At 39.3% G+C, this 14552-nt stretch overlaps 1 protein-coding gene across 2 annotated transcripts in view; it reads left to right on the forward strand.

Annotated features, from left to right (window-relative positions):
• Window positions 1–14552, forward strand: part of CHST9 (carbohydrate sulfotransferase 9) — a 257048-nt gene that overhangs the window by 130936 nt on the left and 111560 nt on the right. For both annotated transcript variants that reach the window (XM_057699745.1, XM_057699744.1), the window contains exon 3: window positions 13657–13698. In XM_057699745.1, coding sequence (XP_057555728.1) covers window positions 13657–13698 — 42 coding nt within the window. The remainder of the gene's footprint in view (window positions 1–13656; window positions 13699–14552) is intronic.

Below are 14552 nucleotides of genomic sequence, written 5' to 3' on the forward strand. Positions count from 1 at the left end.
GGAACAGAGCTGCTCTGGGCTATGGTATCCCTGAGGGCCAGGAACTTGGATCTCTTTTTTTATCAGCAAAGCTTTATCACCTGGTACCTAGTAAGTGTTGAGTATGTATTTGCTGACCTACGAAATGTATTTAGCAAGCTCTCCATTATTGAATGCTGTCCATCTACCAGGCACTGTTGTGGCACCAGGGTCTTACTGAGTGAGCTTATATCAGCAACATGCCCCATCCTGGAATGCCTGTCCAGAGACTGGGGTCCTTGCTGATTCTGGGTTCTATTTGCTTGGCTTCTGAGCTAGGTTTTGAATGAAATGGGAAAACATATTGAAAACAAAGACAGAAGTTGCTTGTACAGTTGTGTTTTGTCCCTGGGGCCTCCCGCAGGGCCTGAAAGAATTAAATACTGGTTCAACAAATGAAGGAATAAGTGGCCTTGTTAAATAATCCCACGTAGAAAAAAAGTCCCTGTGAGTTTCCTGAGGAAACAAATCCCTGAGAATGGTGGGAAGGAATTAAAAGGGGAGGACAAGAGAAAACCAGAGAAATAGGAACACACAGGAGAAGGGTATGAGCATCCTCGATGGTACATTTGAAGTAAGGAGAATTATCTCTAACCAGCTCAGAGCCATGAGCACTTCCTTACCCATAAATTAAAAGGCAAACTTTATTAGTTCTGCATATAAATTTCTGCATCCTAATTCCACTTGGAAACAAAGTCATTCATTTACTCATTCATTTGTTGAAGAACTATTAAAAGAATATTTATTATTTACTGCTAAGAGTCAAGGGCAAAGCACCAAAGCTATATCTGAGATGGAGAGAAATCTCAAACATATTTTTTAAAATTATTTGATTTGATTGTTTGGGGGGAAGTAGGAGATGGGATGGTATTTTCTGAATTTTGCCCTCGGTTCTGTGATAGATGAACCTTGATTGCCTTGGAATGAGTCTATTTGCCTGAAGAGATAACAAATGTCACCTTTTCAGGTCATTGCGACATTGAAAACAAAGCACAAAAATCAGTGTTTCTTTGATAATTCTGTCTTTATTGTGCCCATTCATTTTCAGTATTCTGCTATTATTTTTTTAAATGCATGTAAATACAGGGAGAGAATATTATTTGCATACAAGAATTCCTCTCCTACCTGCCTATGTAGGATTGGAAGTGGAGTCCACATTTGGAAGTAGTTGGGGGGATGGACAGACAAGAGATGCAGGATATCATTAACATTTATCTCACACCTCTAACACAATTCTTCATTGCCTCTCTTTTAATTGCAATCAAGCACATTTATCAGTAATTTTTTTGCCATTAATATAGGGGCCTCTCCATTTTAGAAAATAATAGGATGTGAGTGACAATCTCTCTGTGTCATGGAATGTTCAATTTTTTTTTTCTAATTGCAAAGTGAACCTAACAAGTGTTTGCATGCCTTCCCAGTGTCTGCTGTAGCCGGGCCTTCTTAGCAGCAACGAACAGTAGTGCTCATTGTGTTCTAGGGCCACAGCTGTGCATTGACTTCCTGGGAATTATAAGAGGATCTGCGAAAAGTCAAGGGATAGCATTCAAAATATCCTTATTCAATGTGTTTATACAATCATCACTATAAACTGAAAAAAGCAAAACAAACAAACAAACAAAAAAACCCCGCCTCATATTCAAAATATGTAACTCATACTTAATTTATATGTAACTATGGTTTTTTTTCAATATTAAATGACAATGTTAAAAAATCATTACAGTGGTTTAGCTAAAATAATTTTGGGCCTAAAATACCCAACATATAAAGGGTTATGACTATATCATTTAGGATGATGTTTTTAATTCTTGAGTATATTAGAAAGTTAGTATCTTCTTTCTTTATTTAACCTGATGCAAAAGTACAGAATTTTTTTAAAGGTAAAATGCAAATGCAGTCTTAGAATTTAACTTACCTTTCTTGTGTTTATCAAGAAAACAAGAAAAAATCATTTTCCTCCTCCACATGAGGAAGAAAATCCAAGAGATAATCAAATGAATACTTTTTAACTCCATAGCAGAAGCCTTTAAATAACAACTTCCTAACACATCTGGATTAGATCCTGGTTTCACATTGAGGAATCAATAATGTCCTATTCTTAGTATTCTAATTTTAGTCACAATGTCTGAATTTCACTGAATTTTTCAGGAAGCATTTAAACTTGGCAGTAGTCAAAGTCATTGAGAGATTGTAAAAAATCAACCAAACAAAAACGAAATGGTCTGAAAGATGGATTTCATTTTTTCTTATTTTTAAGTAGCATATAGATGGCAGAAATAGATACAGATGACTCCGATCATCTTGCATTTTTAATCGTTTCTCTCTGAAGACCATCCCGTTGTGTCCAGTATCATTGCAGTGGGATCCAGTGCAGTGGTAACTTAGGCATCATACTCTTTCCACTAGCAAGTGATCAGATTCAGCGTTGTCACTCATGAGATAGTGTCAAAGGAAGATCTTTGTTGTTGAAAAATAAAAGATTTGTATATAAGATGGCAGATATGATTAAACTTTTAGTTCATATTTGTTGATAGAAATGTAAAACACCAAGGCTAAGGTGTGACTAATTTCGATTTTTTTTTAACCATTTGACTTCAGAACTTGTATTAAGTCATGTAACACACACAGACCTCAAATATATCACGTGTTTGGTTCCGGACCACCACAAGAAAGTTACTATCATGCTAAAGTGAGTAGCTGAGGAGAAAAGAAGATCCCTGTTCTGGATATCTTAAATCTGAGATCACTATTACCTACCCAGCTGAGATGCTTCTTGACCATCTATTGCAGTGACAGTGGGGCTGGGGGGCGTGAGTGGATTTGAGAATAGTTTGAAGAAAGAATAAACAGCACTTGGTTATCCATGTCAAGTGAGCGTGAGGGAATTTGAGAGGAATTCCAAGGCCCCTGATTTGGATGACCGAGGGTACCAGTCCCTGAGAGCAGGCACTGGGGCAGGCGCATGGTTAGAAGAGGAGGACTTCATACTGAAGTAGGCACGATTTTAGTGCTTTGGGGAGACCTACAGGCATGTGCACTGAGCACGTTCTTATTTCAGTCTGGAGCTCAGGTGAGAGACACAGTTTAGAAATGTGGGAGTCAGTGGTGTAAACATAGCTGTCATCAACACCAACAAAGTGGATGAGATTACTCTGAAAAAGCCTGTCGGGCGAAAACATAAAGAGTTGTATTTCAGATGAAAAGAAAAAGCTTGGTGTGGATCATTGCTGGTTAGCAAAACAATCCCGAGAATGCACAGAAGCGGGGGTGGGGAATGATGTGAACACCCTTCCAAATCGGGTGCAGTAGTTTATGGGTGTAGCTCCTCTTCAGCGAGACCTTACAACGAGGAATATTGGACCAGAGGGCAAGTCTCACAGCCAAAGAGCAAAACCTACAGCCATAGAACAGGGCAATAAAGAATCCAGAAGGTGATGCTTTGATCTTGAATTCTTAGGTAGTTACATACACAGTGTTGGTGGGGATGCAAAATGGTGCAGTCACTGTGGAAAAATAGTATGGAGAGTCCTCAAAAAATTGAACCACAGTATCCTCCAGCAATCCCTCTTCTGGGTATTTACGCAAAAGAATTGAAATCAGATCTCAAAGAGATATTTGCACTCCCATGTTGACGGCAGCATTATTCACGATAGCCAAGATGTGGAAACAACTTAAATGTCCATTGACGGATGACTGGATAAAGGAAATGAGGTATATACATACAATGGAACGCTATTCAGCCTTTAAAAAGAAGGAAAGTCTGCAACACGCAACAACATGGATGAAGCTTGAGTACATTATGCTAAGAGAAATAAGCCAGACCCAGAAAGACAAATATTATAAATATCCTCTTATGTGAGGCACCTAAGATAGTCAAAGTCATAGAATCAAAGAGTGAAATAGTGGCCACCAGGGGCTGAGGGGAGAGGGAATAGGGAGTCACTAATCTACAGGCATAAAATTTCACTCAAGCAAGATGCTCTCCAGTCCTGCAGTACAATGTTGTATCGATAATCAACAATAACATATTGTGCACTTAAAAATCTGTTAAGAGGGCAGATCATTGTAGTTCCAGAAAATATCTGGGCTGGGTGATTATCTTCCAGGCAGCTAATGTCAACAGAAGACAAGCCACAAGTGATGGAGGCAGCGTCCTGTCACGGGGACTGTGATGAGGGTGCCAACTATTAAATCTAGTTCTTCTGACTCCAAAATCCAAGAACTCTCAATGCCCCACAGCTGCCTCTTTAGAATAATGGAAGATCTGTGTCTGGGAGGAAGTCTGGAGACGATCTGGTGCTAATTTTTCATTTTACAAATGGATGAAATAAAGCCCTGAGAGAGTAACTTGTTAAAAGAGCACACACCTGCTTTTGGATGAAGTCTGCACTGACATTGGGAGCATCCCTATTGGACTATGATACCATTCATGGGACTCTTTTCAAAGGAAATAAAACCAATTTTGTATATGCCCTCTGCGTGCCATGTGGCTGAATCTAATCCTGGAGGGCGTCCAGGGTTAAGGTTAAGAGTGCAAGCTCTAGTCTTAAATGATCAGGGCTGGAATCCCACCTCTGTTCCTTGGGAATCATATGACCTTAACGTCTCTCGACTTAGTCCTCTTATATGCAAAATGGAGATGATAGTATTATCTCATAGAGTTGCTATGAAGATTAAGCAAGAAAATACCTGTCAAGCCCCTGATGGTGTGTTCACACAATAACTTTAGCAGTCATTTTATTGCTTTTGATATTACTTTATATTACTCGCTTCCATCTTTCAGCTTCTGGATGGAAATGTTGTTTTTCTGGCATGTAGTGTGCATAAAACAAATATTTATTGAGAAAATGACAAAGGAAGGAAGAAAAGAAAGACGAAAGGGAGGGAGGGAGGCTATGACATTGGAAGACCTTTCTTCATTGTCTGGCCCACATTCTGAAATGTGGAAACATACAAGGTATTTTTATTATGAATATTACCCCTTTTCTGATCTGCAATATATGCAGCAGCACTTTTAAGATAACATAGGAAAGTTCAAGAAGGAAGATGTGTGTCTCTGTGTGTTTTAAGCCTGGCAGACCCTGTGTGAGGTTTGCCATCGTTTCTACTGCAAAAGGCTTCCTGTGCCTCTTAGCATCCTTGTACCGGGCATCTCTGTGCATTAGTCAGAGGTTCAGAGAGAACAAAGTGCTTTCCCTTAACAGTTTGCATATGGGAAAGACACTTGACACAATGATTTCTATAACAGAGAATGCTTCTGTAGGGACTTCCTTGGTAGTGCAGTGGTTAAGAATCCACTTGCCAATGCAGAGGACACAGATTCGATCCCTGCTCCAGGAAGATCCCACATGCCACGGAGCAACTAAGCCCATGTGCCACAACTATTGAGCCTGTGCTCTAGAGCCCATGAGCCACAACTGTTGAGCCTGTGTGCCGCAACTACTGAAGCCCATGCACCTAGAGCCTGTGCTTCGCAACAAGAGAAGCCACTGCAATGAGGAGCCCGCACACCACTGTGAAGAGTATCCCCGGCTCGCCACAACTAGAGAAAGCCCATGCACAGCAACAAAGACCCAATGCAGCCAATAATGAAATTAAGAAATAAGTAAATTTAAGAGGAAAAAAAAAAGGATGCTTCTTTAGATGGCCGTGTGAGGGCTAGGAGCCTGCACCCTATGGCTGGACCTCCCAGGTTTGGATCCAGCACTTGGTAACTTTGTGACTTAGACAAGTTAAGTAACCTCTCTGAGCCATGGTCTGACCTGTAAAGTAGAAATAGGCATTGTACTTACCTGACAAGGTCAAGGAACAAATACGTAAGTGCCTAGCCTGACATGCTCTTTGGTCCTGGGCTTTGCCTGCCTTTCAAATGAGTGATAACTACTAAAGTTCAGAAGACCACTCTGAATATGGAGAGGTGAAGTCATCAAGGTTACATCTTGAAGAAAGAATGGACTTTGTCTAACAGAAGGAAGAGAGTTGGCTATTTCAGGCTTGGGAATGAAAATGGACGTGGCCTTGTAGAAGAAAGTTCTGAGTTGTACAGGTAAGCAGTGATCATGTTTTAATGTCCATTGAATGCAGAGTTAGATGGGATCTGGTAACAGTGAGAACCAAGTAGAGATTTTGAGGAGAAGATTAGTGTAGGCAAAGTGGGGTTTTTGGGGTTTTTTTTAATGATTAACTTGGTATATTAACATTAGGATGGAGATTGAAATCAGGACATCTGTTTGGAGACAATCGCAATAGCCTAGACTTTGATGTGCTCAGGATCTTGGTGGGAAGAATGGGGGGTTGATATAAAGAAGAAGAATGAGTATGAGACATAGAAAGAAAAGCTCAGAGGTGACTGTCTGGAAACAGGTGTGTGGAGGAGATGGAGGGAATGTCAAAGTCGCAAGCCTGACTGGCAGAGAAGTCTGTGTAATAGACACACACGTGCAAATTCAGAAGGACAAGTGGTTTGGGGAGAAGGATTACGAGTTTCTTTCAAGTCTAGTCACATTTGATCCAACAATAGGACAGCTATGTAGAAGCTAGAATTTGGAGAAGCAGAATTGAAATTGAGGAGAGGTCAGAGCTAAGCATGTGTATATATACTTGGGACTGAATTAAATACAGGTGGGAGGGAGAGACAGGAGAGAGGGTGAAATTTCTGTGGAGATGGCAGAGCAGGAGTGAGTCAGGATAACACGTCAGCAAATGATGGCAGCAAGCACCAGAGGAGATGGCATATAGGACAGCACGTGTGGGGGCAGGGGTGATGAAATACAACACAAACAGGAAAACCTTGGCGACTGTCCCATTTCCTAGAATCTCAAAGCCGAAATGGACATCAAGACATTTTGTTAATGAGGGAGTCAAGGCTCATGAAAGCTGAGTTCATTGGTTTCCCCTGAGATAGCTGCAGAATCGGACCTGCCCCTTTCCGTGCTGTTCTCACTTTACAGGCTGCCTCTTGGGCTTGTCCTCTCTGTCAGCACCCGGCTGCATATGGTTTGATCTGTTCTCTGTTTTACACAAAACACACTGTAGGGACTTCCCTGGTGGTGCAGAGGTTGAGAATCTGCCTGCCAGTGCAGAGGACACAGGTGCGATCCCTGCTCCAGGAAGATCCCACATGCCGCGGAGCAACTAAGCCCATGTGCCACAACTATTGAGCCTGTGCTCTAGAGCCTGTGAGCCACAATTGTTGAGCCTGTGTGCCACAGCTACTGAAGCCTGCACGCCTAGAGCCTGTGCTCCGCAACAAGAGGAGCTACCGCAATGAGAAGCCCGTGCACGAAAATAAAGAGTAGTCCCCACTCGCCACAGCTAGAGAAAGCCCGTGTACAGCAGTGAAGACCCAATGCAGCCAATAAATAAATAAATAAATTTAAATTTAAAAAAGAAAAGCGTACTGTAAAGTGCTGGGTCCCCCTGCACAGAGAATGTGCACTCAGCCAAGGGCAGAGCACAGAAGCTGAATCAGCTAGAGCAGGGCTCTGTGAAAAGGAGCGCTCAGTACACATACTGATGTTGGATCTCACCTGTTTCTCTTTTCCATGTGTATTTCTTTTAGTTAATTAACTAATTTTGCAATCTTTAGAAAGTGAAATAAGCAGTTTACCTATACACTCCTTACCTTTGCATGCATGTTAATTAAATAATTTTCCACTGTTTATAATATTGCTCCCCAAAAGATATCGAACTGTTTTATATGAAGGAGGCTCTAAATCTGAACCATGTTTATAGCTCAGTGATCGCAATAATTATTTTTTAAACCACATCAGTTAAAAATCGAAATAGCTGTTTCTGAAAGTGCATAAAAGCGATGTCCCATGTCCGAACCATTCGCACAAGTTAACATAATTTTATTGAAGGGATAGCCATTTGAGATCTTAACCTTTTTATGAATTTCTTATGAAGTCATAGAAATCTTAATACCTTTCCAATTTTCTTCTTCAAGGAAACAATTTGGAAAATGCCAAGGACAAAAACATAGGAAGCATTTAACATAAACTGAAATCATTAATACTTAATGGAAAAGCATAATCCATTCCGAGGCATTTTAAAGCAGCTACCATAAAATCATCCCTTCTAGGAGGTGTTGAAAAACAAAATCCATCTGAGTAAATTTGAGGATCTAATTTGCTTTATTAAATGATTCATGAATCAGGCGGCATCCAGCCTCCCAGGTTGAAGAGGAGCTCTGGGGAGGCTGTTCAAGATGGAAGGCTTTTACAGGCAGAAAGAGGAAGGGATACAGAAAGATCGGATTACAGCATCTTCCTTTGGTGGATGAAAAGGGTCTCTGAGGCAGATTACCTCATCGGTGCTGACAAGAAAATTCCAAAGAGACCAGTTAAGACTACATTCCTGGGGGAGATTCAAACTGCAATTAGGTTAGGTATTAAGTTTCTGTTTGGTGACATGGGCTTAGCACAAGTGACTCCATTTTGGACCTGTTTCTTTTTTAACAGAGGCTAGGAAGTTCTTCAAAACTGGTGCTTAAATAGTCTTACTCAAGGAAAGATTCGATGGAAATAGAAGCCGTAAAACCCAAGGATTATAAAAAGTGGCGGTGAGATTCAAATGACTTCATTTTAAATGCTATTTGCCATCACAGATTTCCACTGTTTGCTCCCACACCTGGCTTCCCATGGAACCCTTGGATCAGAAGTTCTTCTGTGTTGTTTATTGTTTGCTGGAGGGGAGGGATGCCCTCTCAGGGTTTCTTCAATTGCAGACTTGCGAAAACCGGTTCTGAAAATAGTTGGCAGTATTGGCTGGCCACATTTATTTGCTGAAACCGCTTTTGTTTTGAACCAGTGAGGCCCAAGGTCAAGAAATACTTGGGTTAACTTAAGGTTAACACAATCACAGAGTTTATCTTTTGCAAACTTCCAAGACTGTTTGATTACTTTCTGGCTTCTTCTCTCTTCTGTTACTGGGTTCTCTTGCTGACCACTCCCAAGCTGTCTCAAGCCCCCTTTGTGGGTGGTAACAGCCCACCCAACCCTCCAGAGTTCTGTCTGTGCTGAGGCTCATGGGATGGAAGGAAAAAACTCTGAAGTGCCAGACGTGGAGGCTGAATTCTAGAGCCAAATCCAGCTCCATCTCTAGTTTTGTAATCCTAGGCAAGCTACCTCAACTCACTCTTTCTTCTTCTGCTTCCACTTTTTTAAAAAAATTATCTTTTATGGTAATTTTATCAAAGTAATGCCGACACAGTTAAAGTATCAAATACGACAAAAGTTCTTTTAACTAACCTTCTTTTCAATGACTTCCTTGAGTAAGCAACTCTCTCCCTTCCCTGGGTATAACCTCCTGACTGATGCTCCCAGCCAGCTCACCACCAGGGCCTCACCTGCTGTCCTTTGAGCCCACCTGTAACCTCTGACCCTACCTGTAGGAATGAATATGGACCAAAAATTAGTTGTGTTTGTTCCTATTGCACTTGTTAATATAATTATTCAATTATAAATTATATTAAACCAATAACATGGATGTATAAAAGAATTTCTATTTCTATAAAGTGTTTTGGAAAGACTCAGCTGAGTTACTAAAAATAAAATGATACAGAATCAGATGTGCAAATAAAATGGTAAAATATTAGGGAAAAACTCAAATCTAGAAAGCAGTCCACTTTCTGTCTGTAAGTTCCCAATTCACTTTAATGGAATAGAAACTAGGAAATATAGATGGTGATGATGATGGGTGTGGCTTATGTAAGAAAGTGAAGAACTGGAAACAGGTAGTTATATCCCATACGCAGAAATCCAGGCCATATTTCCACAGGATTCTTCTGGTAAAGTGCTCAGCATCATGTCTGATATTTAATAAGGATTCAATACATGTTAGCTATTATTGTGGGTACTATTGATTTAATAATTGTATATCCAGGTGATGTTAGAAGAAAACAGGAAAGAAGGTAAGGTGAGACCAAACGAATGTTACAGATTAAATATTGGGATAAACTTAAACCCAGCAACCAAATATTACACAGCAAAGGACCTAAACTTCACTGTGATAAATTTTTTTTGGTATCAAAATATCTTTATGTAAGATTAAGAGGGTGTTGATCATCACATTTATGAAAGGTATAGGTGGAGAAAAAAAAAAAAAACCCATTCGTTCATGAAATGTAACCCTGTTTCAATTTTAACAACAAATTGCCATATGGCCTTAGGAAAGAGTCCAACCTTTTCCCATCTTTTATTCTCTGTTAGGCAAGGAGGATGGTAACCAAGTGAATAAAGTTATCACGCTGCCAGAAGATTGACTTTCAGAAAAGTACATTATGGGCATATTTGTGTTTCCTCACTTGAATATGAGCTCTGCTTGGCTGGGCTACTCCTGCTGCATGGAGCTCGTGAGCCCTCAGAAAAAGGGTCGGTGAAATGCTTTTTTTAAAAAATTGATTTCCCATCAAAGCTCTAGACCTATTCACTTAGTATGGGGCTTACACCAAGTTTCAACAGGTGAAATGTGCTTTACCACCGAAAACAAAAATAACTCAGAATCAAGTAATGCGATGATGGGGAAAGATCTTGTTTCATTAGATTGTCCATGCCACTCAGTTAAGCCTTTAATATCATAACCAATCTTGTAAGCGCAATGTAAGAACAGGTTCACTGGATGTGAGGTTTGAACTCATTAATTTCAGGGGCTCTGGCCAAACCCAGTTAATTTCCGTTGTGTGAAGCAAGCTCGTATGCTGACATTTAAAACCCTTTCCACAGCTGACCATGGAGAACATTCACAGTTGTTTAATACATGGTCACATAGCAAGGAAGTCAGCCTATATTGATTATATGGACTGAGCTCATTATCCTAGGTAGTCATTACATTAAAAAATATATCGGAATAGCAGTGATTTAAAAGATATAGTCAAACCATGTAAAGGGCTATGCATGCTATTACTATTATTGGGAGGTGAGAGAGGAGGCTTTTTTTAGGAGACAATTCGTAAATTCAAAAATAAATGGTATTTACTTTCTTGTCTTTTTATCAGATCCTTAAAATTAACATTAATTAATATTACCCTTTGAAAAGAATAGTAGGATTTAATTCAATACATATTTATACACAATACTAAACTAGGTTTGGGGATATTCTGAAGAGGGATAAGACTGAATCATTATTGTTTTCAGCAAGTTTACTGTATAGTGTAGGACACATGTCTAACTATATACTTCAGTCTGTGATGAGTGGAAAGCCAAACTAGAACATCAAAGTGTATCCAGTCTGGGAGTATAATTTCATTATTATGCCCCAATGTCAGGTTTCCTGAGACGCTTGAGAAATTGACAGATGGTAGTTTCCTGGGGCTGGAGGGATGGGGCTTGGGGATTTGCTATTCAATGGGTGTAGAGTTTCAGTTATGCAGGATGAAAAATTTCTAAAGATCTGCTGTACAACATTGTGCTTACAGTAAACAATACTGTCCCGTACATTCTAACATTTAAGAGATAGATCTTATGTTTTTTACTACAATAAATTAAAAAAGAAAAAAGAAATTGGCAGACGACCTTGCAGAGCCTTTTCAGTGGAGCCATCCTGGAGATGGGGAAAGAACCTGCCCATATCCTTGTTTTTAAAGGAAATGACTTGATCATTATAACCCTGAGAGCTTGGAGGCGATACCTGATGAGAACAATCTCTCATGCAATCAGTAAACAACTTAGCAGAATAGCGTAAGAGATAAAGCAGCAGCTGCATTTGACTCTTTGAATAGCCGTTTGTTCCACATCAATTTAATTTCCTCCCATGGTTACGTGGAAGATTACATAAACAATGAGATGTGCCGGATAAAATCAGTTTTGTATGGAGGAAGATTTTGGGTTCTAGCCTAAACAATATTGTTATCACCAAGCCATGAAAGTGTGACCTTAATCATGCTATTGTTACGTGGGTGAACCAGTAAATATAGCGTTGCAATTACATCCAAGTGAGTTGAAGCAGTGGATTACATTTCAAGTTCCAACCCAGGAGGATCAGCTGTACCGTAGGACCTATAACTTATTGATGAGCTACACAAATGACTTACAAATGCCTTCATCCAAAATGCAGAAATTACTAAATCAAGTGGAGCTGCTGATACCTTATCCCAGGAAGCTCAAGACAATACAACTCAAAATGCCCTTGGATATATTTTTCAAATCATTCTTAAGATAGAATAGCATTTTAAAAAAACTTTTTTTAGCTTTATTTTTTATATTCTTTTTTTTTAATTGAAATATACTTGATTTACAATGTTGTGTTAGTTTCAGGTGTACAGCAAAGTGATATATATATTCTTTTTCAGATTTCTTTCCCTTATAAGTTGTTACTAGAATACCATTTAATTGACATAAGTATAAACTGGTATATTAGCACAAATGAAATCTGGTAAAAGATTAACTAAGAAGGCAAGCACAAATAGGATCTTTGTTTCAATTAAGGTTAGAAAAGCAATATTGTATATGAGTCACGCTGATAGCAGGTTTTTTAATTGGAGCAGAATAACAGGACAGAGAATCCTACCATTGCTTAAGGTTCATCATTCTTAAGTACTTGTTCAAATTTTTATCAACATACTTTGAAAGGGATATTTTGAAAAATGAGACAGATGCAGAGAGAAAAACATTACATGTACATATGTGTCATATAAAATATATATTAATATAGTTTCCTATGTAATATATAATATATATTAAAATTACACAATATATAAAATGTATGGTATAGTGTACAGTATATAATATGCATTATATATTATATAGTTGTAATATGTTTTTTGGAAGAAGAATTGGGCCAGTATAATCTAGAAAGCAAAAGTCTGAATAGGCGCATAATTACCTTCTTGAAGTTCCCCAGAATTGTTCTCAGAATGGGTTGAGACTCCCCTCTCCCCAGAGATGACTAAACCAGAAGAAATATTCTATGTTACATTTAGCAACCTCATTTGGCAGAAGGAAGTCATCCTTCTTGATTATCAGGATGGAAAATCGTTGGCTCAAGGGAAACCCCAAGATTTCTTTCTTAGAGCTCTTCACTACAGAATAAACTTCCAGTAGTTCTGGATGATTTAAATATCCATGGGATCGCTTGCCTCGAAGAGCTTTTGTCCTTTTACCCTAGATGTTAGTGCATTTACTCTTCCAAGCTTCACAAACCAAGTTACCCAGCAGTGGATATTCCACACCAGGAGAGGTACATGGCGTATCTATCTTAAGTACCAATTTTACCTAAAGATATCTATCCCAAGTACTCAAAAATTTTAAGCAGAAACGATAATTGTGTAGCAACACCTTGATAGGTTATGGAGTAGAATGCAAGGAACCCAGGGAAATTTTCTTCCTTGTGACGGATGTTTTCCAGCTTCACCTACCCCAGCCGTCCCCAGCTTTGTTTCTCTGATGCAGAAGGTATAGGCACAAAGCTGTCTTTCCTGTGGCAAAGTTTGAAGGTAATGCCAGTTTTCCTAATAAGTGACATCAAGCTTGTCACCACTTGAGTAGCCCAGAAACACAGGGATAACATATCCTCCCTTCCCATGATTTTCTTGGCTAGCAATAAAATATCAGAGACTTCGAGGTACGTCAGTGTAGGAAGTTTTTTAAATGTCTTTGCATGTGATGGTAATATATGAATTTCCTCTTTCTTCTTTTCCAGCATGGGGGCCTGTAAATTACTTGCAGCCTATACCCAGAATCAGTGAGTAAACTTTCCATGATGTTTGGGTCTCAGGTAGTTTTAGATAAGCAGAGCAAAAATACCACAATATCTGAAAACCCCATAGTGTTGCTTTTAAATACCTGTTCTTACAGGGATAACCATCACGAGAAAGCGCAGCCTGGGTGGCACCGTTGGCGTGTGCACGTCTCGGTGGGTGGGGGGGGGGGGGAGAGGAGTAAGCAAACCATGGTCCTCGCCCTCAAGAAATTTACAAAGGAAGCCAAAGGCTTTGAAGGTAGAGTTCAGGTATGTGTCTAGCTTAATGAATAATTAGTGTTCATCTTATTTGAAAAATTTCACATTTTACCTAGTTTTATTTTTAAAGTATTTAACCCTTCCCTGGGACGTTGGACTGTGGTCATTATTTTCCAGAAATGTCTTCCTCTAAGAATTCAGTAAAACCTGATTAATTGACATTGCTATGACACAATTTTTGACAATTTGACCCAGACCAACATGAAATTTATCTTTGAATTGTCTACAGGAATGGATTTGATAAGAGAAATAGAGGGAGCACCTGTAACTTCTTTTAAAAGGATAATTGTTTTCATGGCTTTAGCATATGCGGTGGTCTTTAGGCAAAAAGATTAGGCTATACAATAAGGATATATGTCATTAAGTCAATGTCTCCTTAGACTTTACCGGCGGATCATAGTATTTGCCGGCGGATCATAGTATGGAAAGTAATAAAACTGTATTGCTTTCAATAAATCTGACATATTCCATAGTTCAGGCTAGCATCCCCCTTTTCCTCCCGCCTCCCCAAACTCATTATTCCAATCTAATGAAATATACTGTTGCGTTATATGTGAACATAAGCATTTGTTAATAGA

This window comes from Hippopotamus amphibius, chromosome 11 (genome assembly GCF_030028045.1).
Source record: "Hippopotamus amphibius kiboko isolate mHipAmp2 chromosome 11, mHipAmp2.hap2, whole genome shotgun sequence".
NCBI lineage: Eukaryota > Metazoa > Chordata > Mammalia > Artiodactyla > Hippopotamidae > Hippopotamus > Hippopotamus amphibius.